The sequence below is a fragment of the Carettochelys insculpta genome, chromosome 6 (genome assembly GCF_033958435.1).
Source record: "Carettochelys insculpta isolate YL-2023 chromosome 6, ASM3395843v1, whole genome shotgun sequence".
Classification (NCBI taxonomy): Eukaryota; Metazoa; Chordata; order Testudines; family Carettochelyidae; genus Carettochelys; species Carettochelys insculpta.
In genome coordinates, this window is record NC_134142.1 from 29,039,903 (window position 1) to 29,064,709 (window position 24,807).

The 24,807-nt window shown below is 44.3% G+C and overlaps 1 protein-coding gene across 3 annotated transcripts in view; it reads left to right on the plus strand.

Moving 5' to 3' along the window:
* The first annotated feature begins 5,127 nt into the window (after positions 1 to 5,127).
* Positions 5,128 to 24,807, plus strand: part of CLMN (calmin) — a 106,392-nt gene continuing 86,712 nt past the window's right edge. For 2 of the 3 annotated variants that reach the window (XM_074998728.1, XM_074998727.1), the window contains exon 1: positions 5,230 to 5,652. Coding sequence is in view for 1 of the 3 variants with exons in the window: in XM_074998727.1 (XP_074854828.1) it covers positions 5,571 to 5,652 (82 nt within the window). In the remaining 2 variants the exon portion in view is untranslated. Of the gene's footprint in view, positions 5,142 to 5,229; positions 5,653 to 24,807 lie in introns of those variants that run through there. The other variant, XM_074998729.1, reaches the window with a different exon arrangement.

The window sequence follows — 24,807 nt, forward strand, 5'->3', positions numbered from 1 at the left end:
TATATTCAGGGTGGTGGCAGCAGCAGCAACTCCTGACACTCTCCTGGCAATCCTGTAAAGAAATAGCCATGACAAGTAGAGAACCATGGTAAATTCCACAAAGGCTATCGAATTGTTAACAGTCTTAATGAATATTAATCACAGTGCAGAGCGGCATGGTGACGTCCTCCGTCACCAGGATCTCCCGTTGGGGGACGAAGGTGCCAGCCCCCATGCGCTGGCAGAGCCCAGAGTTCCGGAAGACCTGGACATCGTGGGTGCAGCCGGTCCAGCCCACACAGATGTCGGTGAACTGGCCCCTCGCGTCCACCAGGGCCTGGAGCACCACCGAATGGTAGCCCTTCCTGTTGATGTACTGGCCGGCGCTGTGTGGTGGGGCATGCATGGGGATATGCGTGCCATCCAAAGTGCCAATGAAGTTCAGAAAGCCCAGGTCCTGGAAGCCGGCAACGGTGTTGTCCAGATCCCCAGGCAGACGACGCTATGGAGCAGCATCGTGTTGATGGCGCTGACGACCTGCTGGGGGAGGAGGGGGGGCACGTGATTTAGTGCAGGTGTGGTGGCCGTCTCCCCCCTGCCTCGGGCCCATTCTGCCCCCCTCCCATCCAGCCCCTGCCCTGTCCAGCCCCCTGCCTCCCTCCCATCCAGCCCCCACCCCATCCAGCCCTCTGCCCCCATCCCATCCGGCCCCTTGCAGCAGTGGGTTCCCCTTGCCCCAGCCCCCCCCCACCTGTGGGGGACACGTGACCCAGCCCCACCTTACCTCCATAAGTACAGACCCAACAGTGGCCTTACCCACCCCAAACTGCTGTCCCACGGAACGGTAGGAGTCCGGGGTGGCCAGCTTCCAGATGGCGATTGCAACCCGTTTCTCCAGGGTGAGGGCTGGCCGCATGCAGGTGTCCTGGTGCCAGAGTGCGGGGGCGAGCCAGCGGCAGATCTCCTCGAAGGTCTGCCTCGACATGCGGAAGTTCCGCAGCCACCTTTCCTCGCCCCACTCCCCTAGCACCATGCGCTCCCACCAGTTGCTGCTGCTTGGGTGGGTCCAGAGGCATCGGGGCACCCGGGGGGGTGCCCAGCAGTGCCCCAGGGGGGAGCCCCACTGCCCCAGGGGGATGGCCCAGCCACCCAATGAGATTGAGTGCAGCTGCGGTGATGGTGCACAGCACTGCCAGCAGGGTGTCCACGATGAGGGCGTCCTCCTGCAGAAGCTGTCGCTGTGCCTCCATCATGGGCACGGGTGGGCTCTGCCAGGCTGAGAAAGGCTGAGTGGCACTTGGCTCGTGCAGAGGGCAAGGCGGAGGGAGGGGCCCTTTAAAGGGGGCGGCTGGCTGCAGCCCTGGAAGGGCTTGTCGGCCATGGGACCCCATCCACGGCGTTTCCTGCCTCCCTTCTTTTGAAAGAGGGCTTGGAGCCATGTGGACACTCTCTTTCGAAAGACCTGCAGCAGCACTTTGAAAGAGTGGATCGAAATGCCAATCTCATAATGGCGGCAGGTGCTCCCTTTCGATGGCTGCTATTTCGACCACCGAACTTCGCTTTTCACCCTTTCGAAAGGGTGCTCACATGTAGACCCAGCTCATGTGTTTTGCCAGAGCTGTTATGACCGGCCACTGCCAGGCCCTTGTTCAGATCCTTCTAGAAGAGCCCCTTCTCCCTGGGCAGCTACAAGAAATGAGTAAGATGTTTACTCAATTACAAATGGAATTAACGTCAGGTATGTGTCCCTTTCCCTATTAAACTACTTTAGTTCTTTGTCCTTTTCATTTGTAAACTCTTCAGGGGAGGGACTGTGTCTCTACCTACAGTCATCTAAATAGTAATTACACTAGTAGTCAGAGCTGGTCTGAGGCCCAAGTGTGGAACGATTGTTTGGTACCACTTATTCTTGTGATTAATAGCTGCCTACTGGTTATTATGCTGATAATTTAGCTTCCCCGCCTTCTTCCATCTGATTCTGACATAGGATAGAAAAAGTTATTAGACTGGCTCTGGGAACAGTACACCATTCCAGAACTGGGTGAAATGGCCTGAGCGCATGGCATCAGTATCCATAGGGCATCTCACAAGCTCTTCAAAATAGTAAGTGACACAACTTGCACATCCTAGTGCAGTTATATTTAAATTGGGAAGTTCCAACACACTAACATTAAAATCTGCAGATCCAGGTCATTTATTAGTCCAGCTAATCAAACTCTCCTACAGATTGAACCCCTCTAGTCCATCTTTCTCTCATCTTGCAAAATCTGTAATCTGGCATGATTTGAGTTAGCCAGAGGACCACTTATCATTGGTGTTATCAAGTTTCCTGTGATCCCATCAAGTTTGTTTTCAGCCACCAGTCCTGACCCTCAGTGTTCTGTGCTGTTATCTAGCTGTAATTTACCCTTAAGTATCTTCTAAGAGTCCAGTAAGCATTGGAAGTGTTGGTAATGCAGTTAAACAATATTGACTTATCAAAACAAAAAAGCAGTCAAGTAGAACTTTAAAGACTAACCAAATAATTTATTAGGTGAGCTTTCGTGAGACAGACCCACTTCTTCAGACCATAGCCAGACCAGAACAGACTCAATATTTACCGCACAGAGGACCAAAAATAGTAATCAAGGTGAGCAAATCAGAGAGTAGAGGGGCAGAAGGCAGGGGTGAGGGGGAGACAAGAATTAGATTAAGCCAAGTATGCAACAAGCCCCTATAATAACCCAGAAAATTCCCATCCCAGTTCAAACCACGTCTTAAAGTGTTGAATTTGAATATAAAAGAGTTCAGCAGCCTCTCTTTCAAGAGCGTTGTGAAAATTCCTCTTCAGTAAGACACAAATTTTTAAGTCATTAACAGAATGGCCCACTCCATTAAAATGCTGGCTGACCGGTTTGTGGATCAGGAGTGTTTTCACATCTGTTTTGTGCCCCTTAACTCTTTGTCTAAGAGAGTTTGAAGTCTGTCCAATATACAAAGCAACTGGGCATTGTTGGCACATAATGGCATATATGATGTTAGCTGAGGAACATGAGAATGTGCCCATGATTCTGTGAATAACCTGGTTAGGTCCAGTGATGGTATCTCCAGAATAGATATGTGGACAAAGCTGGCAGCGGGCTTTGTTGCAAGGAAAAGTTCCAAGACTGGTGCTCCTCCGGTATAGACTATGGTTGTAGATGAGAATCCTCATAAGGTTGGGAGGTTGTCTGTAGGAAAGAACAGGCCTGTCACCTAGGGCCTTCTGGAGTGTGACATCCTGATCAAGGACAGGTTGTAGGTCTTTAATAATGCGTTGCAGTGGTTTGAGTTGTGGGCTGTAGGTAATGACCAGTGGTGTTCTGTTCTTCGCTTTTTTGGGCCTATCTTGGAGTAGGTGGTCTCTGGGTATTCGTCTGGCCTTGTCAATTTGTTTTTTTTATTTCTCCTGGTGGGTAATTCAGGTTTATGAACATTTGGTAAAGATCTTGTAGTTTGTCCTCTGTCAGTAGGATCAGAGCAAATGTGATAGTACCTCAGGGCTTGACTGTAAACAATGGATCTAGTTATGTGTGCAGGATGGAAGCTAGAAGCGTGTAGGTAAGTATAGAGATCAGTGGGTTTCCAGTACAGTGTGGTACCGATCAGGCCATCCTTGATTTATACTGTAGTGTCCAGCAAGTGTTTCTCTCACATGGAGTAATCAAAACATAAGTTGATGGTGGGATGCAGATTGTTAAAGTCTCTGTGGAATTTTTCTAGTCTTTAAAGTGCTACTTGACTGCTTTTTTGTTTTGATAGTATATAGACTAGCACGGCTTTCTCTCTCTTACTATTCAATATTGACTTACTGTGGTCCAGCAAATTCTCTTGTTCGACACTGGTGAGGTCACAAGGATGCTGGACTAGAGAGGTTCAACCTATAGCAGTACTTGGTTGTATTGGTGATTTCTTTTTCAATTATTTAATTTTGTGGGTTTGCAGGAAAGCATAATAATAGTTAATGAGTTATCCATGTTAAACAACTATATATAAAGTGTAAATGCTTTTATTATTTATTTAGGTTTTTATACCAGAGCCATCACTGTAGTAATTAAAATCCTTAATAAGCCTGTCTCCTTGTCCAATAATTCTTCAGTGGCATGATACCTAAAGACCATAAATATCATATGAGACCACAAATAAAGCTCACCAGACTAGCCAGAACAACACAAAGCATGAAGTGCCATATCCATTGTTTATTTTAATTCCCAGTGGCAATTATTTATTTAATAGGATCATGAAAAATTCTTTTGCACATCCCTCCCTCTCCTCCTTTTCTGCTATAGATGTCCTTTGATTTGTGCAGTCTCAGAGGGGTAGCCATGGTAGTTTGTAGCCTCACAAAAACAAACAGCAACAAAAAGCAACAGTTAAGCAGTCCTGTAGCACCTTAAAGACTAACAATTTTATTTATTAGGTAATGAGCTTTGGTGAGTAAGATGCTCTTACCCATGAAAGCTCATTACTTAATAAATAAAATTGTTAGACTTTAAGGTGCTACAGGGCGGCTTGTGCAGGGCCTCTGAGAAGATTATCTTCCTTCCTATATGAAACAGAAAAGACCTTTACTTTTTAGCCAGCGGGCCATGCTGCCCCCGCAAGAAAACTGACTTTTGTGGAGGGGTCGGTGTTGAGCGGAGCAGTGGGACCACGAATGCTCCTAAGGGCTTTTCCACCTGATTTCTGCAGAGCTGGGCGCAGCCTGCGTGTAAGGGGCAGGTTGTGTACTGAGGACTCTTGAAGTCAACGGCACAGCCCGAGAGGGATTTTAGGGGAGAGGAGACGGCGTGCAAGCCGCGCTACAGCGCCGTCCTGGTGGCTGGGAGATGCGCAGCCTGGGCCCCAGCTGCCAGGAGACGCCCTTTGCCCACGGACGACCTACCAGGCGCTGCTGTGCCCCCTTCGGCACTGGGAGCGCCGCACCGCCCCCCGCCCCTTCCTGCGGGGCTGAGTTCCGGACCAGCGACTCCCGCAGGCCCGCGCGGGTGGGTGCGTGGGCGTGTTTCTGTGCCGCCCGGAGCTGTCCTCGCCGGCGGCGCCCCCTGTGGCCCAGGGGCTGCGCAGGGAGGAGGGAGGCGAGGGAACCCGGCAGGGGCGAGGGTGTCCGCGTGAGATCCGCGTCCCAAGCCCGCTCCCCGGCGGTAAATATTAACCAGGTGCCTGTCTCCGGGCGGGTGTCCTCCCGCGCCGGGCGCTGCCCAACCTGCGGCTGCGTCAGCTCAGCGACACCAGGCGGCACCATCACAATAGGCAACTGGGAAACCTCCGGCTTCAGCGCCGGGGATAGAAACTTACTCCGGCCCGGGCTGCGCGGGGAACGGATCGCCCACCCCACGCAGAGCGGGGCAGGGAGCGGCGTGGGCTCCTCGGCGGTGCTCCCCCTTCTCTTGCGCCCGCCGGGCTCCGCTTTCCCTGCCCCTCTGCCGCGGGGGGCCCTGCCGGGCTAGCTGGTGCCCTCGGCTCTCTCCCGGCTCCGGAGCTCGCGGCGCGTGTGCCTTGGGGGAAGGGGCTCCCCGTTTTCCAGGCAGCGCCGTGTCCGGCCCGGCCCGGCCCGGCCCCGCCGGCGCCCCATGGCCGGGCACGAGTGGGACTGGTTTCAGCGGGAGGAGCTGATCGGGCAGATTAGCGACATCCGAGTGCAAAACCTCCAAGGTAAATACCCCTCCCCGCCGAGCGCCTTGCTCCCCTTCGGGGCCGGGAGACTCCGGCTCCGGGCCGCTCCGGCCGTGCGCTGACCCCGGGGCTCCCGGGGAGGCGGGGCGGTGGGATTTGTATTTTCCTTGCTTGGGATCCGGGGGAACAACGCAGCGTTAGCGCCGGGACCGACTGGCTCCCCCGCACGGGGCAGACGGAGCGGTGGGGAGAGCTCGGGGGAGAAGTTTCTGCGGCAGGGTGCAGCGAGCGCCGCGGCTGGGGGGGAATCCCCTGCAAGGGCAGAGCCGTGGCAGAGAGCCCAGCTAGGCAGGGTCCGACTCTCCCCTAGCGGAAGGAAACCAGCGGGAGAGGGCGGGGCGGTGTGGGAGAGGTAGGAGGGGGGCTGGGAAAGTTGCGGAGGTGTTTGCAGGAGGGTGTGACTTGCAGGCAGCCTCTGCTTCACGCCCCAGCCCCACTCCTGAGGGAGCCGCCGCTACGCTCTGCTTCCTCTGGGGGGACCTACGTTTTGGGGAAGGCTGGAAGGGTTTAAGGGGTGATACCACGAAGGAGGGGGCCACGTGCTGAACAGCAGGAGGCTACGTAGGCAATCGGCCTGGCAGAATGCTGGGGTGCCTTTGTTTTAACCGTGGGCAGAGGCGGCCCTAACATCCATGTGAAGTCGTTTATATAGAAGATAATTAACAAATAATGAACTAACTCTGTGTTTTGGGGCCAGCAGAGATGCAAGTAAATGGGTGCACTCTAGGGGGCAGCTTGGGCAGGAGCTGGCCAAGCTATGGCAAAAGCCAGCATGGAGCTAGTTAAAGAGCTGGCAGAAACCCGGGTTGCAGTAGAACAGTACCTGTAAGAATTATTCAGTTACTTTCATCTTCAGGAGCTAGGGATCATAACACAGAGTCTGAAACTTTGGAGCAAGTTCTGCTCTTAATTTCTCCCTCTCCCGTTTTTGGAGTAACTCTGCTGAACGAATTGTTGGGCAAAAGTCAGCATGGTTTCTGCAGAGGGAAGTCGTGTCTGTCTAATCTATTAGAATTCTTTGAAGGGGTTAATAAACATGCGGACAAGGGGCACCCAGTGGACATAATATACCTAGATTTCCAGAAAGCCTTTGACACGGTCCCACACCAAAGGCTTTTATGTAAATTAGGTGGTCATGGGATAGGAGGAAAGGTCCTTTCATGGATCGGGAATTGGTTAAAAGACAGAAAACAAAGGGTGGGAATAAATGGTAAATTTTCACAATGGAGGGGGGTAACTAGTGGTGTTCCCCAGGGCTCAGTCCTGGGACCGATCCTGTTCAACTTGTTCATCAATGATCTGGAAAATGAGGTAAGCAGTGAGGTGGCAAAGTTTGCAGATGACACCAAGTTGTTCAGGACAGTCAAAACCAAAAGGGATTGTGAAGAACTACAAAAAGATCTCAGCAAACTGAGTGATTGGGCAGCAAAATGGCAAATGAAATTTAATGTGGGTAAGTGTAAGGTAATGCATGTTGGAAAAAATAACCCAAATTACACGTACTACATGATGGGGTCAAATTTAGCTACGACAGATCAGGAAAGGGATCTTGGAGTTATAGTGGATAGTTCTCTGAAGACATCCACGCAGTGTGCAGCGGCAGTTAGTAAGGCAAATAGGATGTTAGGAATTATTAAAAAAGGGATCGATAATAAGACAAAAGATATCATACTTCCCCTATATAAAACTATGGTACGCCCACATCTCGAGTACTGCGTGCAGATGTGGTCTCCTCACCTCAAAAAAGATATATTGGCATTAGAAAAGGTTCAGAAAAGGGCGACTAAGATGATTAGGGGCTTGGAAAGGGTCCCATATGGGGAGAGGCTAGAGAGACTGGGACTTTTCAGTTTGGAAAAGAGGCGATTGAGGGGCGATATGATAGAGGTATATAAAATCATGAATGGTGTGGAGAAAGTGAATATAGAAAAATTATTTACCTTTTCCCATAATACAAGAACTAGGGGACACCAAATGAAATTGATGGGTAGTGGGTTCAAAACTAATAAAAGGAAATTTTTCTTCACTCAGCGCACAGTCAACCTGTGGAACTCCTTGCCCGAGGCGGCTGTGAAGGCCAGGACTCTATTAGGGTTTAAAAAAGAGCTTGATAAATTTTTGCAGGTCAGGTCCATAAATGGCTATTAGCCAGGGATAAAGTATGGTGCCCTAGCCTTCATAACAAGGGCAGGAGATGGATGGCAGGAGATAAATCACTTGTCTTCTGTTCTCCTTCTCTGGGGCGCCTGGCATTGGCCACCGTCGGCAGATGGGATGCTGGGCTTGATGGACCTTTGGTCTGACCCAGTATGGCCATTCTTATGTTCTTATGTTCTTATGAACGCAATATGATCCCCTCAGATTAAGATTAGGGTAGCTGTATAGAATTTAGCCAACTACCTGATTAAAAGTGTGTATACTCCCTTGTGAGTTTTTGTGGAATGAACATGGACAGAGCTGACATACTATCAGATACTTAGGCTTTCTTGCTGGGGTACTAGCTACATAGAGATGTAACTATTAGAGTTAAATAGTACAGTCCTGATTAAATGATTTTTTTCCCGAAATTGCATTTACCCTTCTCGTTACTTGTGGTTAGCACAGATAATGTGAACTCTGTAGCAATAAAGAGCAGGTCTGGTGTGTAGAGACAGGAAAATAATTTGATGTAACCTGCCAAATATATTAATCAACAATTTGCATTAAAACTGATATATAAACTCTGTCTTCTAGTAAAGTACAGTAAACCCCCAATTTAAATGTAGGTTGCGTTCCTGGGCAACCACATGTAACTCAAATTTTGCACAAGTCAGGGGAGCTGGAAAATTGACCAGCTCTCAGGACTGGTGGGGAGCCCGGAACCAGGCAGCAGCCTGGCTCCTGGGACTGGCTGGGAGCTGCAAACCAGGCAGCAGCCTGGATCCAGGCTCCTCTCCTTGCAGGATCTGGGAAACTGACCAGCGCAGCTGTTGTCTGGTTCCCAGCTCCCCACCACTCACAATTTCAACTCACGTTAATCCAAGTAACGTGCAAGTCAAAATCGTATAAGCAGGGGTTTTACTGGGAAAAGGCTTGGATTATAGGCCGTTATTTCTTGCAGCTGATGCTTAATTATATTAACGTAATACACTGTGTGCCTGGAAGAGAGGTTGCATTTGCTGGAAGGTGGTTTTATTACATTTTTAATTTACCTGAGAGGAGACCAAACATCAGCTTGTTAGCTGTCCATTTGTGTTAATTAGAGATGGGTTCCTTTGCACATGTTGCTCTGCATGTGCAGTGTCCCAGCGTTCAGATTTTGAACGTATTCAAATTTGGGGAGGTTGCAGTTGGGTTAGTTTCCAGTTTTAGCAATCCTTCATTATTACATTGTTGCAGTATTTCACCTACTCTTTGGTTCTCTCTCTCCTTCTGATGTTGATTAGCACAGGCAGTCTGAATCTCTTTTCCAAAACTCCCCTGAATTACCCAATGTTATAACAGTCCAAAACTATAGGGTAAAGTGATGAGATTTTTCCCTAAATTCACTGGTTTCTTTTGAGGAGAAGATGCCATAAAAGGTGAATTAACATGTGTCATCCCTTCTTTTCTTTACCTCCTAATCATTGGTTTAAGAAGGAATTAAACTTCGTTATCATCTGTGAAACGTAAGGGTACTTTGATACAGGGACACACAATTTTGAAGAGCCATCTCTCTTAAAATTCCTACTCTCATGCCCAGATAACAGCCTATCCTGCAGGAGCAAATTCCACTGGATACCTCTGAGTGCACAAAAAAACACCTTCCCTTCTTACAAGAGAAATTCTGAATATTGGTTGTCATCTCTCTTAACATATCCCTGTAAGATATTTGAAGGACACACCTTAGCTATAGAAGCGGGGAAAGGCACTAAATGAGAATATGTACACTGGTGTAAATCTATAAAGTAGCATGTATATATCACTTTTAAATCATACACCTCATATAACTTTATAAAAGGGAATAAGATTTATTATCTACATTTTTGAGATGACAAGGACTTGGAACTCAGATTTTAAGAGATTTGCTCAGCATCACTCAAGAACTTTGTACTTGTGGTTTATGATTGCACTTGTGGTTGATCCAGGAATAAAGCCTGAGTGCTTAAAAGATGCTTCAGGGCCTATATTCCATTGATCTAAAGGGAAGTTAGATTCCTAAATACTTTGAGGATCAGGGCATGTCTCCTGCCTTTCGGTCTAGTGCCATAGCCACCACAACATGCTGCCTTTAGCGGAGAATAAATTTTTTTTTTTAAAAAGCAGGATGTTGATTTCAGTTACATATATGTCCGAGAACAAAATTTGGCTCTTGGTTTATAAATCTCATTTCCAAATCTAAATTTTTTTGAGCACCAGCATTATGTCAATTGTTGAATCTATAGACTCCTGTAAATATTCTAAAGAGTTTATGGATTCATGATCCGTATCTGTGGAACAAATACGCTATTTCAATCTGCATTGATACACCTTTTGTCTATTTCAGTAGTCCCTGTCTTGTTTTTTCGCATAGGGATGAATGTTTTTATTGTCGCATGGCTTGAAAATGGTTTGTTTTGTGCACAATCTTGAGCTTCAATGAAGTCAGTGGGAGTTTTGCCCTAAACTTCAAATGCAGGCTCATGCTGTTTCACTGCAGAAAAGGTTGTTTTTTTTTCCTTTTAGCCAATGTAATTCAACTTTATTTTGTACTTCTGTTGTAACTCAATTGAAACTTTGTACTTATGGTTTATGATTGCATCAGAATCTCTCTCTGTCTCTGGTTTTATAATTCACTATGATGCTATTTGCATGTTAAAATTCCCTATGCAAGTTAAAATTGTAGTAGGCCATCCACTGCTTAGTTTGCAATGAATGAGGTGTTGGGGTTCAGGCAATTTTTTTGACTTTCATAACTGATGTAGCAAGCCCAGAGGAGCCTGTGCTAGCAGACGAATCATGTTTGTATAATGTTCCGATGATGCCCAGAAAGAGTCCAGTTCCTGTGCCTCCTCTCCACCTACCTAGGGCTCTGGGAGTGAGGGAGCTTGAGTGCGGGAGGGGTACAGGCTTTGGGAGGGAGTTCGGGTGCTAGTTGCAGGCTCTGGGCTGGGGAAGAACATTGGGGTTCAGAAGGAGGTGGGGTGCAGGCTCTGCGAGAGAGTTTGGGTGTGGGAGGGAGTATTGGCTCTGGACTGGGGTAGGGGATTGGGGTACCAAAGAGGGTGTGGGGCTCTGGCATTGGATTGAGGAGTTCGGGGTGCAGTGGGACAGACTGCCCTGGGGCTGAGGTCCAGAGCAGAGGATCCCCCCTCCAGCACTCTCTCCCGAGCAGCAGTGAGCTCTGGAAGAGGGTCCTCCCTCCCTCCCTCTCTCCCTTTGGCATGACAATTACCTAAGGGACCCCCCGGCCATCCCAGCAAGACACTCATCCAACACCCTTTTCCTCCCAGGCTTCTGCTCAAAGTCCAGCCAGGATAAGCCATCTCCCTCTGGGGTCGACTCAGTCACCTGCAAGGAGCATAAGGGACTACCATGTGCCTTGTCCTCCTGCAGGCACGGCAGCTGCCTTGGCCTGTCTCTGGCACTGCTCGCTCGTAGCCGTCCATGGCAGCAGCTGACAAGGAGGGTGCAGTGTGGTATTGCCAGGGGCAGCTGCCTGCTTCCCAGGGCAGGCAGGGGCAAGTGAGCTGAGGCATGTGGGACAGCAGGTGGGGCCAGAAGGTGCTCCAGGGGCAGTGTGTATGTTGCGGTGGGGGTGGGGGGGGACAGGCAGGGCCAGGGGAGAGACCTGGCCCTGAACATTGGTGGAGCTGGGCCCTTGGGCTCAGAATATTCCTGGAGTCTGGGCACCACAGACTCTTATAACTCGCTGCCCCTGGGGTCTATTAACTGCCAGGCCTAGAGGTGCTGGGGCTTAGCCCTCGCAAGCCATGGCAGAAGTTAAGCACTGAGGCTGTGCCCGTTCCTGGAATTGATCTTCTTTCTTTTTATTCAGCTTCTACAGTGGTGTAGTTCCACTGAGTTCAATAATTATTCTCCCTTTATACATTGGTGTGCGACCAGAATTAGGCCTGATAACTTCACACTTGAGTTAAAAATTAATTGAGGTATATCACAGTGTGTGAACATCCTTGCTGTTTTATGAATAGCTCAGAGCTGACACAGCCCTTGGTGAAAGCTGCTAAGCACTGAACCGTGGTATAGAAGAAATAAGCGCCGGTTTTAAAAACAGAGCTGCAGGCTGGATGTTTAGATGGGGCCATATGCTGATGGGTTTTTACATTTCCTTTTTATTAAAAATGTTATCATTTTTTAAAAATAGGAAGTGATAATAAAAGGTCAACTCAGCTAAATTTTGCTCACAGCTACCAGAGTAGATAGGAGGACTGGGAGTGATTTCAGGGCATACAGTCAGAAGAGTGATAATGTGGGGAAAGTAAAAGGAATAAGTAACAGAATACTTGACGTACAAATCACTGAAGCTCCTCTCCAATTTCTTGTTATGATGCAGCTAGGTGCCTTTGTTACATTTATATCTTTGTGCTGCTTGATCAATTCATAAAGTTGCTGTAGCATATTCCTCTAAGCACTGAAAAGCAAAGAAAAAATGCACTGTATGTCTGAGCACAACATAAAGCAGTAGAATGCTCAACAATTAATTTTCAGCCAAGAGAAGATACTTATTTTTATCACAACAGCAAGAACATTTTGTTACAATGTATGAATATTTTAAAATCTTCCCAACAGAAAGGTTAGATTAGGCCCTTTCCAAAACGGCCAAATGAGTGAGCGTGCTCATCTGCCTAGCTTTGTTCACTAGAATGAAGCAACATCTGTTAAAGAAAATAATTCCTGAAAGAATATTTTTGACTGTGGTCCACTGCTCTGTAAGAGTCTGAGTTCTGTATGTTATACTGTATATGTCTTTTCCTACATACTTTAGAATTATATATGTACAAAAACAAGCAGTCCTGTAGCACCTTAAAGACGAACACATTTATTTATTAGGGGACACTTTTCTAGTCAAAGGTTTTACGCATCCTTAGGTAGTTAGTACTGTAGCAGTTACTGAAAGCTGTGCTCTCAATTTCTTATGATTTTACACTACATATAATACCTGGATAGTAGTAGGGTTGCATGGTTGTTAAGATGTGAGATGAATGGACCAGGAATCAGAACTCATGGATCCTTTTCCTCAGGCTGCAACCAATTCAGGTTCTGATCCTAGTGAAATCCATGAAAAATTTTCTGTTGACTTTCGTAGGCTTTGGGTCAGCCCCTCAATAACTAATTTTGGGTAAGTCATTTAGAACCACTTTATCAAGTGTGCACTAATATTGGGTGTTTTGGGTAATCAACTTTAGACCCACGAGCTACTTTTCAATGGTCCATAACTCCTTTTGTGGCTAATATGAACTTCATATGCCCCAGACTTCTAAATAATGAGGCCTTATGTGTCTCAAGTCAGAAGCCTAAAACCAGAGATTTTCAGAATTAGTGGATTGTTTTTGAAAATGTTGACCTTTGTCTTTGTTTACCAATATGCACATTGGGTATAGCAATAGCTACATTGGTCACCCTTAAAAATAGTCTGAGGGGCAGCCGTGTTAGTCTGTAGCTTCACAAATGACAAACTGTCTGTGGCACATTAGAGATTAACACATTTATTAGGGTGATGAGCTTTTGTGAGTAAAACAAAATTTATCAGATGAAAATGGAGAGTAAAAAACAGAATCCGGGGTTTATATAGTGGGGATGGGGGTGGGGTAGGAAGAAGCGGGGAAGAAGAGAGGCGGGGGAAAATACTTAAAACTTCTTGTAGTTACTACTGTTTATAACAATGTGCGTTTCAGGTACAGGGAATGTATCTCAAACACACAGAACTTTTCTTTTTACAGTGGAACTCCTTGTAGAGTGAAATACTCAGCATGAGTGAGAAATCTGGGACTTAGTATTTGTGAAGTACATGGAAAAGCTTGGATGAAAGTGCTGTAGAACTGCAAAGTAACATTATTATTCCATACAAAAACTAAGTTAAACTGTACCTCTCAATCTGGGAAAGCCTAAATGTAGGACGCTGTAGATGACAAAGACCCAAATTGAGAGATTTAAAAAAGTGTTAATACAGGAAACTTAAAATTTAGTGGATTAATTCCTCTAATGTAAACATCTCTATAATTTCAATTTCATACTTTCAGCTGTAAACATGAAGGAAAACTATCTTGGTACAATATGTAGGAAACTCTGGCATTAAAAAGTGAGGTCTTTTGAAATTAGAGACATGTAAGCAGTGTGAGTTGAGAGAAATAAGATTGCACGTTTAATTACTCATTAGCCAGGAGCTGACAAAGTCAAGACCTCTCTGTTCCAAGTAATCCAAAATGCAGAGGGAGGCTGGGTTTACACTCGCTGCAGAAGATCGAACACTTATATTATGTTGACCCTGGAACTTCTTTTGAGCGGCATGGTGTTAATCAAAGTTGACAGGAGGAGCACTCCTGTCAACTTTCTGCTGTGAAGACAGGCATGGAAGTCGATGGCTGCAAAGTTGATTTTTGGTTCTCAGTTGGCATACCAAAAACTGCGTAGCAGCCATCGACCTTCCAGGTAAGTGTAGATGCAGCCGGACTGATTAACTCTATCAAGTTACATGTAAAACTGATGTGGTGTCTTCTCTACTGGGTCATGGGTTCAATATTTATTCACATGGAGGAATATCACCTGCTTAGGCCCAAGCTTAAGGATGTGCCGAGCTTTAAGCAAGAGGATATTCTGTTTATGACAGTCGCCAGTACCGTGTCCTGTTTCTTCCCATGTAGACTTTCCATGCAAATTTTGACAAGACCCAACACTACTCACTCCTCTTACCAGACCTGGTGAGGTCACCCACATAAATAGTTGGGCTGTCATTAGGACAGCATCAAAGTCACATTTTTAAACAACAAATATTACAAAACTCAAAGCACCGTATTGAAACCGAAAGAGATTTAGAACGCTAATTTACTTGTCACTCTTTCTGGTACTTTTTTTACATTTTTGCTTTTCTAGTTAGTGTACACAGAAGTACAGGCCAGTGAATTTCAGTTACATTTAAAGACAACTGTGAGGCTGATTTGCTTTCATGTTCTCAAGTGTTCAAATAACTGTACAGTGTTTGTATTTGCAAACACTAAAAAGGAATATTTAAAAAATCCTTTCAGTTGGAATTAAGGGAAAGCCCCTAAATTTGCTGCTTTATCTGACCTAACATTGTCCTTTCAAATACCAGTGTGGTTATGTGCAACAGTGATCAAAGTTAGAACTGTTATGGGGCAGATGTTAAGGGTAGATCAGTTGAAGGAATGGGAGGGAAAAAAAAAATCCACAGAATATTATCTTTTCCTTCATTTTTAAGTTAAATGGATTTTCAGAATTCACATGGAGAAGAATATCACATAAGCAGTCACATGTGTATCAAATATGGTGTGGTAAATGAAGTCACTGGAACATTTTGATAAGTAACAAACTTACATGCGGTTGCTTATCTGTGTCTTGATTTTTACCTATCTCCAGTTAAATACAGTGACTGCAGGTTACTATAAGAATCACTAGAATTGCAAGATGGATTTGACTTCATCATAGTTGCCCTACACTTCTGTACCAAACAGCTGAGTTACAGTTTAGAACTATGCTTTGGGGCTTCAAACTAACAACCACAACTTTAAGCTCCTTCACAGCAGCTTGTAAGAACAAAAGCCAAGATTTCTGCAGAGTAAGAGCTTATGAGGATTTAATTCTGGAAGCAGACAGGATTTCTCATTCTGCAGTCAGAAATCCCAGCTGAGATCCTGGTGAACCCGAAAAGGTTTGATCAATACAGTAGATCCTTGCTTTGCGCGAACTCAATTTACACGTTTTTATATTAACGCAAGTCGAGTCTGTTTGATGGTAGGACCCAAGATATAATCATTAGTACTTAGGAGATGCTGCTAGCTGGGCTGAACTTATACTGATATACACAAAAATACTGAAGGGACTGATTCTGTCTTCACAGGGCTTTTATGCTGGAATGACTCCAGAGTTTCCACCCAGTAACTTTATAAAATCTGAATTATGTTGAATTCATTTCTATACAGTCTTGCACATTTGTTTGTGGTCTTGCAGATTTGTTTGCTTACCAAACATCTGCATAACTTCTCCCCTTCTCCTCACACTGGACTTTGATCAAATTGAAATATTTGCATTTCAGGCTAGGCATTTTTCTTTTTCAGGTAGCTTGTTTACGGATTACCTGGATCTTAGGTTTGGTCAGCTGCCAAAAATATTGCTGTCCCTATTTTTTATCTTGACATAATTAACCATCTGTGTAGAGAAGGAACTTTGTCCTGTGCTTCTGCCATTTGGTGTCATTTACAAAGAACGTAAGGTGGAACACCTGTGTGACCAGGAGACTCATGTAAAATTTCCTGGTTAGCCAGACCTTCAGTCTGATCCATGCATGTGGGCTCCGCCACTGTTGAGGTGCCTCACTCATTTCAATGAAACTCCACACATATTAGACTTTTCTGAGTTCTGTTGAAGCCAGTAGAGTATTTTCCAGGCGTAGGGCCCTGCTGAGATAGATCGTAATGTTGAAGCCTCAATATGCACTGGAATTTTAAATACAAGATCAATAGTTTGTCTTGTGGGCAATTAGGAGGGTAATTCTGAGCATTCAGCCTCAAGTCATTATATTTCCCTTGTCTGTACCAGGCTTGTGGTTGTGCCAGAAAACAACATTCTTCAACTTTGGAGGCTTTGTACACAGTGGGCCTGGTTCAATGTCTTTCCCTTCTTGGTCTGTCTGAATACATCCCCTCTGGGGCCAGGCCTTGTGCTTGTACAGTCCTGGGTTTAAATTGCCATTGTTCGCTCACTCTTAAATGAAGCTCTAGGTCACAGTGCCCTTTGTATTGACAATACTTAGTGGCTACGTCTACGCTGGAGAGAAAAAGCAGTCAAGTAGCACTTTAAAGACTAGCAAAATGGTTTATTAGGTGAGCTTTCGTGGGACAGACCCACTTCTTCAGACCATAGCCAGACCAGAACAGACTCAATATTTAAAGCACAGAGAACCAAAAACAGTAAGCAAGGAGGACAAATCAGAAAAAGATAATCAAGGTGAGCAAATCAGAGAGTGGAGGAGTCGGGGGGGAGGCCAAGAATTAGATTGAGCCAAGTATGCAGACAAGCCCCTATAGTGACTCAGAAAGTTCCCATCACGATTTAAACCATGTGTTAATGCGCCGAATTTGAATATAAAAGCCAGCTCAGATGTTTCTCTTTCCAAAACGGTGCGATTATTCCTTTTCTGTGGCACACATACCTTGAGGTCATTGACAGAATGCCCCATTCCATTAAAATGTTGACTAACTGGTTTGTGGATCTGGAGTGTTTTGATGTCTGTTTTGTGCCCATTGACCCTTTGTCTAAGGGAGTTAGAAGTCTGTCCAATATACAAAGCACCTGGGCATTGTTGGCACATGATGGCATATATGATGTTTTATATATGTTTTATATATAAAATTTATAAAACATCATATATGCCATCATGTGCCAACAATGCCCAGGTGCTTTGTATATTGGACAGACTTCTAACTCCCTTAGACAAAGGGTCAATGGGCACAAAACAGACATCAAAACACTCCAGATCCACAAACCAGTTAGTCAACATTTTAATGGAATGGGGCATTCTGTCAATGACCTCAAGGTATGTGTGCCACAGAAAAGGAATAATCGCACCGTTTTGGAAAGAGAAACATCTGAGCTGGCTTTTATATTCAAATTCGGCGCATTAACACATGGTTTAAATCGTGATGGGAACTTTCTGAGTCACTATAGGGGCTTGTCTGCATACTTGGCTCAATCTAATTCTTGGCCTCCCCCCCGACTCCTCCACTCTCTGATTTGCTCACCTTGATTATCTTTTTCTGATTTGTCCTCCTTGCTTACTGTTTTTGGTTCTCTGTGCTTTAAATATTGAGTCTGTTCTGGTCTGGCTATGGTCTGAAGAAGTGGGTCTGTCCCACGAAAGCTCACCTAATAAACCATTTTGCTAGTCTTTTTAAAGTGCTACCTGACTGCTTTTTGTTTTGGTAGTGTATAGACTAGCACGGCTTCCTCTTTGTTACTACGCTAGAGAGGTTTGTAGACAAAACTGCGGAGCATCTACATACACAATGTGTTTTGTTAACAGAATTGTGACAAAAAAGCTGTGTAGACGCTCTGGGGGCCCTTTTGTTGACAGAGCGGGTCATAATATGATTTGGTTTTATGTGTAGACACAACCTCTCAACAAAAGTTTTGTAGGAATATCTCTTCCCACAGTAACTTCTGTGGATGGAAGCTTTTAGTGTAGACATAGCCACTGAATTCAGCACCTGTGGCTCTTCCTTGCAAGAGTCTGAGTGGTGGTGAATATAGACACTGGATAGTCCTCCTAAAACAAAGTATTGTGAGGAGGAAGGTTTGCAATAGGGACAAGGAATTGTAGACATGGGTGTCTATCTCACCCAAAAGCTTGCCATCCCTGCCTGGAAGTTACCTGGCTTCTTCAGATACCTCAGCAGGGTGTCCAGTATCTTCATCTGGTTCCCCCGAACAACTTCCACCAGAAAATGGCTTTTTAAAATCTGCCAGTTCTTTTGATCTCCAGCATGCATGGCCTTTTCTTGTCCTGATGCCATCTCTTACCCATGCTTTGATGTTGCTAAGCTGTCTCTCCACCACAGCCACTCTTTTTGTTTCATACCTGTTTTTTCGCTCTGGTCCTATATTAAGAAAAACTACATATTCATTCAGTAAACACCTCAGTGGTGAGGTCAACATATGGTATTCATCAATTACTACTGAGCAGCTCCAATTCAGACACAGCCACTACTTCCATTGATTTCAAGGGGCTTTCAATTAAGCTTTGTGTGTGCAACCAAAGTGTAGCTACTGCTTTTATGCATGGATTCTATTCATTTTGTGCACTGAAGGGTACATAGAATTCTATGTCATTTCTGTCTCAGTCATTGTAAAGAAATTCCCCATTGATATCAGTGGGTGTTCTGCATATGAAATGAAGATAGAATGTGGTTAGAGGGCCCAGTTCTCTTCTCTCACTGCTACAAAGATGGAGTAATTCTACTATCAGCTGGGTTACTCCAGTGGAAAATCAGTGTGAGAGAAGAGTTAGGTACCCACTGTTCAAAGTCCTTTTCAAATAAAAAATAACTTCCGTGCATGGTTAATTCTGTTTGGAAAAACTAATTCCCAATTAGAATGGTCCCTATACCCAGCACTTTCTAGTCTTTTATTGGCATTGATTATAAATTCTTTCTTTATTACGTGAATTGGGGTGATATTTTATTTATAAACATTATGTATTTATTAATTTATAGAGTCCCCACTTCAGAAATAGTATCCGGGACTCTTCATGCAAGGCTCAAATTGGGGTGAATGCCCAAAGACAGTACCAAGGCAACTAAAGTGGGCAAACAGGAAAAATATGTTCTTAGAGGGAACAGCTAGTATAAGGAGGGACAGCAAAATGCCCCAGAGTACACTGACTGTCAGGGAGGCCTCATCAGTCACAGGCTTGAAGACAGCTCAGCACCTTCAGTTTCATGGATGTTGAACCAAAAAGACTCTGCCCCATTCAGCGAGAACTCTGGGACAGTGAAAATAGATAACCCACTGACCTCTGGCAGTTTTTGGAATTGAACACGTAAGTATTTCTAGCTTAGGCTCTTAAAATAATATCCAAAATATCTTTGGTTTTCTGGGATAGTGCAGTCTAGTGGATTAGTCAGAAGCCTGGAGTCAGAAAACCTTCTTGGGTTCTTGTCCAGGCACTGCTTGAACTTCCTGTGTGTGGCCTTGGGTGTCTGTCTGCCTTACTTTTCCCATCTGGAATTTAATGATTATAATTTCCTGCTTCACAGAGGTTTTATAAGAATTAATTAGCTAATATTTGTAATGTAGTGAAGGTGCAAGGCACTGCACTAAGTGTTATTCCTAAGAGTTTTTGGTGAGTACATGGTGCAAAATGTAAACTCTTGCTTACAAATAGAACATTATCTGATAAATGAAGTAAAACTTCCAGAAACTTAACATTCCACCAGTCTGACAGGGTATTTTGTACCCTTACTGTTCCACTTGTTTAGCTAGGGATTTACTAGGCCTGATTCTGCTGTAAAACCTGAGCGGCTTCAGTGGAGTAAGTTGGGATTTATATCAGTGTAACTAGGCACAGAATCTGGCCTCTGCCCTTAAAATGCTGTGTGTCCACTAGGGGATTTCCTGTTCTTGATAGTGAATTTCATTGAATAATATTTAGTTCTTGGGTTGTTTTTTTTTTTTTAAAGACTTTCCGTTGTGGCAGAGTCTTTGAAATATTGAAATAGTTTTGAAATATTGGGACATTTGCATGAGGTTTTCCTTTTTTCTCAGTTTTTGAAACATATTTAGAAGGACATAAAGTTGGAAGGTTAAGAAGAGTTTTTGTTCTGTTCCCTTATAGGAGTTGATACAGTTATTAACCTTGGCTGAGATGACCGAGTATGAATTTTTGTTTAGTAGGCTGAGTTTCTTTCTATGATAGTGCTTTGAAGTATTTCACTCTAGCCTTTCAGGACTTGCATCCACTATGAAATGAAGGATCAAAAGGAAGGGGAGATCTAATTGTGTTCAGAAAACATGCATCAAAAAGAGGTGCCGTGTCTTGGTTGCTAATGTGAGACAACAAAGTTAACATGTCTACTGCATAGTGGTTCATCTGATAGTAGAAATATAACATCATAAAAAATATTGTACTTTCAGAATCTCAAGGTTGTACGAGTTGCATTACTTTCAGTCAGGAAATAATCACATCCCTGCGGACAATGTCCTGTCCCTAAAGAGGAGCAATAGCACTGCACACATCATCTATATCCCTTCTCATGAAGGAGTGAGGTCTCAAGACCTGCAAAGCCAGTGTCTGTCTTCTGACTTTTGAGGTCCTTGCAGATGTGGTGGCATTAGGGTGATGGCCTTTGGCAAAGCCACATGAAAACAGGGACAATGTTTTATTGTAAGAGACTTTTTCTGGGATACATAATTTCTCTTAATTAGATGTAGTTTTCTCTCAAGTGTGCATTTCTGCTGTCCTTTGGTATACAATGCAATAATCATCAGCTTCAATTTTAGTGTTTAAAATGATACTTATGATTTTGAATATATATATATATATATATATATATATATATATATATATATATAGTATATATCTTTTTAAAATCCAGGTAATAAAACTCTTTACATGTGTAATTGAAATTGACTTTAACTTGAAGAATCAGAATCAAATTAACAGAATCAAAAATTAGCTGAATTCTGCAGTCTGTCCAAGGTCTGTTTTACACAAGAAAATATTTCTGTTACTACATTTGAAGGAGGAATGGACGTAATAAATTCCACAAATTGTAAGAAACTGGACAATATATTAGTGCCTATATATGGCAAGCATTTGCTGTTTACTTAGCCATTAGTGAACTTTTCTCTTTCCAGAAGTTTTCTAAGTTCTTCCTAGCATTTTCTTATCTATGTTGCAACTGTAAAAACAGAGGCCTGGGGCTGAGAAAATTCTGAATAATTAACACGATGGTGTAAGAGGCAAAGTCTCAAACAAGCAGCCACATCCAGGATTTTTATTTCAGGTGTGCAATCTGGATAATGTATCAGGAGAACACCTTTATTTTTTGAGCTTTGTGGTTAGATTTTGTCAGGCTGAACTCTACACTGAAAACGAGTATTAATCAACATGAACATTGCTTAGTGCTGCTCTGCCAAGATTTTATTGAAGGCTTCCCTTACTTACGTGACAACTCCATGAAATAAGGGAGTTAAGGAACATCCCTCAAACTATCTAATACGTTTGTTTAGTCTCAAGGGTGCTACAGGACTGCTTGTTGTTGGTGAAGCCATGGGCTAACCTGGCTACCCCTCTGAGACTCCAGGATGGTTGGCTACCCGAGGAGTAATGGTCACAAGTTTTTTATTATAATCCTTGCTCACTCAGAGACTTCTACAGCTGCTCATGCTGCTTCAGCTTCTTGGCTTTGGGGCCAGTGAAGTCCTTGATGATCCTCTGATTTTTTGATGGGCTCAAAGAAGCAACTTGCTGGCTGTCCTACAGGTGGCTTTGGAGTGGGTTGTTTTCCATGCATAGTCAGCCATTGGATTTTATGCTGAAAATCAGTTAGTAGAGCCCAGTAGATATCTGTGGATTTGCAGAGCTCCACTAATTAGTACCTATTGCAGAGGTCATTTTTGTGGTGTAGGTACCTATTGGCAAGGAGCTGAGCTTGGGCCATTAATCAGCCAGGCTGCCAGACAGCCAAGAGAGAAGCTTGGTTAAGATAATTATAAATACAGTTCTCAATTGGTTCTATCACAGTCTCATTTCCTTACCAAAATTCAGAACAATAACAAAGTCCCCAATGAAAGCTCATTATCTGTTAAATAAAATTGTTAGTTTTTAAGATGCTACAGAAGTAGGGTGGTGGGTTGTTGTTTTTTTTTTTGAAGCTCCCCCAGATTCGCTGTAGTCAAAGGAAACAAATTTGCCTTCAACTTGCTCTTGATCTTGCTGACTGTGACAAGAAACCCTATGGTCTGTGCCTATGTCACCCAGTTCATTGGGTGACCCTTTTGATGAGCTGGGTCTCCAGGGTGCCAGCAGCTCTCCTGGGTCAGGCTTGTGGCCTCCAAGTGTACATCTGCACAGCAGTAAGCATCCATGGCTGAGCCAGGTCAGCGGGCTGAGACTACAGCGCTGTAAATTTTCTGTGTAGACATTTGAGCTCGAATCGGAGTAAGGACTCTGGGAACCTGCGGAGGCAGGAGGTGGGGAGAAGGTCTCAGAACCTAAACTTTAGCTGAGACCAAAAGTCTATACAGCAATTTTTAGCACCACAGCTGAAGCTCCAGAACCTGAGTCAGCTGACTGCACCACCCACAGATGATTTAATTTATTCTGCTGTCCAGGATGCTGGGACTGGGCCTTCAGACACCAGCAATCCATGTATCTCTCTCTCTCTGTGAGGCTCCCAGCAGCAAACCCAGCCAAGTGATATTTCTTTTGGAGGCTTGCACTGTATTCCTTCAGGGCACAATGCACCCTGGGGGTATTTGCAGTGGTAATGGGAGTCTTTCCAAGCAAGCTAACAATTTATGAGTCACCTGGGATTTGCAATCTGAAAATCCTTCAGTTAGCAGAGAGAGCGGCAAAGATTGCACCCTAGTCCATCCTGGCTAAACAAGTGCAATGAACCAGCTAAGCTGGTATGGGCCCCATTTCTGGTTCTGGCTCTCTGTTTGTTTATCTGTAGGCTATGTTTAGATGGTCAGGAACTGTAGGCAAAAGATACACAAATTGCGCAAAGCATTTGCGTAGTTTTTGCCAACAGGTCCATTGGGAGAGGCTTTTCTGACATTTGGCTCATCCACACGGAACCAAATATTGGAAAACCGCTCTCTGTCGAGACATCCCTTCTGCCTCAGGGAATGAGGTTTACAGGAATGTCGACAGAACGCTCCCTACCAGCATGTGTCTTCCAACAGATTTGCAGTCTGGATGTGCACTGCATCAACAAAACTTCTGAAGTTGTTTCAACAGAAGCCGGCAGTGTAGATTTTGGCTGCTTCTCAACATGCCGCTTTTGGTTGGAGGTGGCATGGTAATGAGGCAACTCAGAGCAGGCTAATGAGGCACTAATGTTTATATTCAGGACCTCATTAACATAATGGCAACTGTGAATTTTGAAGGGCGGACTTCGAATTGCAGAGTGACAGTGTAGTTGGGGACAGCTTCGAGGTAAGCGTCCTGCTTTGACACTCCCTTACTGCGATCTAGTTCTATGGGAGTAAGGGGATGTCGAAGTGGGGTGCTTATCTCAAAGCTGCCCCCATCTTCACTGTCACTCTGCAATTTGAAGTCTACATTTCAAAATTTGTGTGGCTGCCATTATGCTAATGAGGCACTGAATATGCAGATTAGCACCTCATTAGCCTGCTTCAAATTGACTCATACCAGGCTGCAGAAGCAGCCATAGTCTTAGACCTGATGTCAGCTCTGACTCCCTCCAAGGGCAGCTCTTATTACTGCCACCAGACACCTTCCTTCTTCCCCTCTCCGCTTTGTTCTCCAGCTCAGGTCACATACTCTGCCAGATGGGGATTCCTGCTGTCAGGTGTTGATGGTTCTGTCAACTAGTGGGGAGTTGTCTTTGTCTTTCTGGATGTGGGTGAGTTTCACTCAGTTCTTTAACAATCTCGTCATTCCAGCCAGCCAGGTGACACCAGCTTGTCTTTTCTATAGGGCTGTTGTTGCAGGAGCAGTGTTAATTCTTTTGCATCCACTGGGTAATAATGCAAAGTATAGAAGGAAACTTAGGCCCACACAGGGTTCATAAAAAGGTTACAGAAAATACTCACTCTGCACATTGCCACATTCTAACAGTGCTTTTGATACTCACTAGTTAGCCAAGTTCTGTCTGAGGCACTTACCAGGGTGTACTGAAAAATCACCAATCTTAAGCCTGGTTTAGATCAGTAAGCACAAAATCTTTAAATAATCAATTTTAATCTTATTTTGTATTTGTGCCACTTAATTATTTTCCTGAAGAAGCGTTGATTTTTTTCTGATTGGTAACTGTTAAACCATGTTGATTCACAACCAAATACACTAAATTTGGTACTCATTTTGGTTAACCAAAATGATACCCTGTATCTATATACACTTATTAAAGCAATTATATAATGTAACCTATATTTATTCATATTCTTAATTTTTGCAGTTTTCTGTTGTATCAGAAAATGATGAATAATGCATTCCTCATTTACTAGGTGGTGATTAATTTTTTTTTAATATGTGAGATGTATTACGCTTTATTTGCATACACACTGGAATTCAGTTAAAATCCACAAAAACAACATTTTAAAATCATTTTCATATGTTAAATAAAACTACTTTAAATGTACGGGATAGATAAGAAAAAGTTTATTAAATTCCATTTTGCATTTAAAACAGATTTATTAAAGAAAGGCAGTAGTACCTGCAGTTAGTGACATGAACAGTTTGTGATCACCATGCCC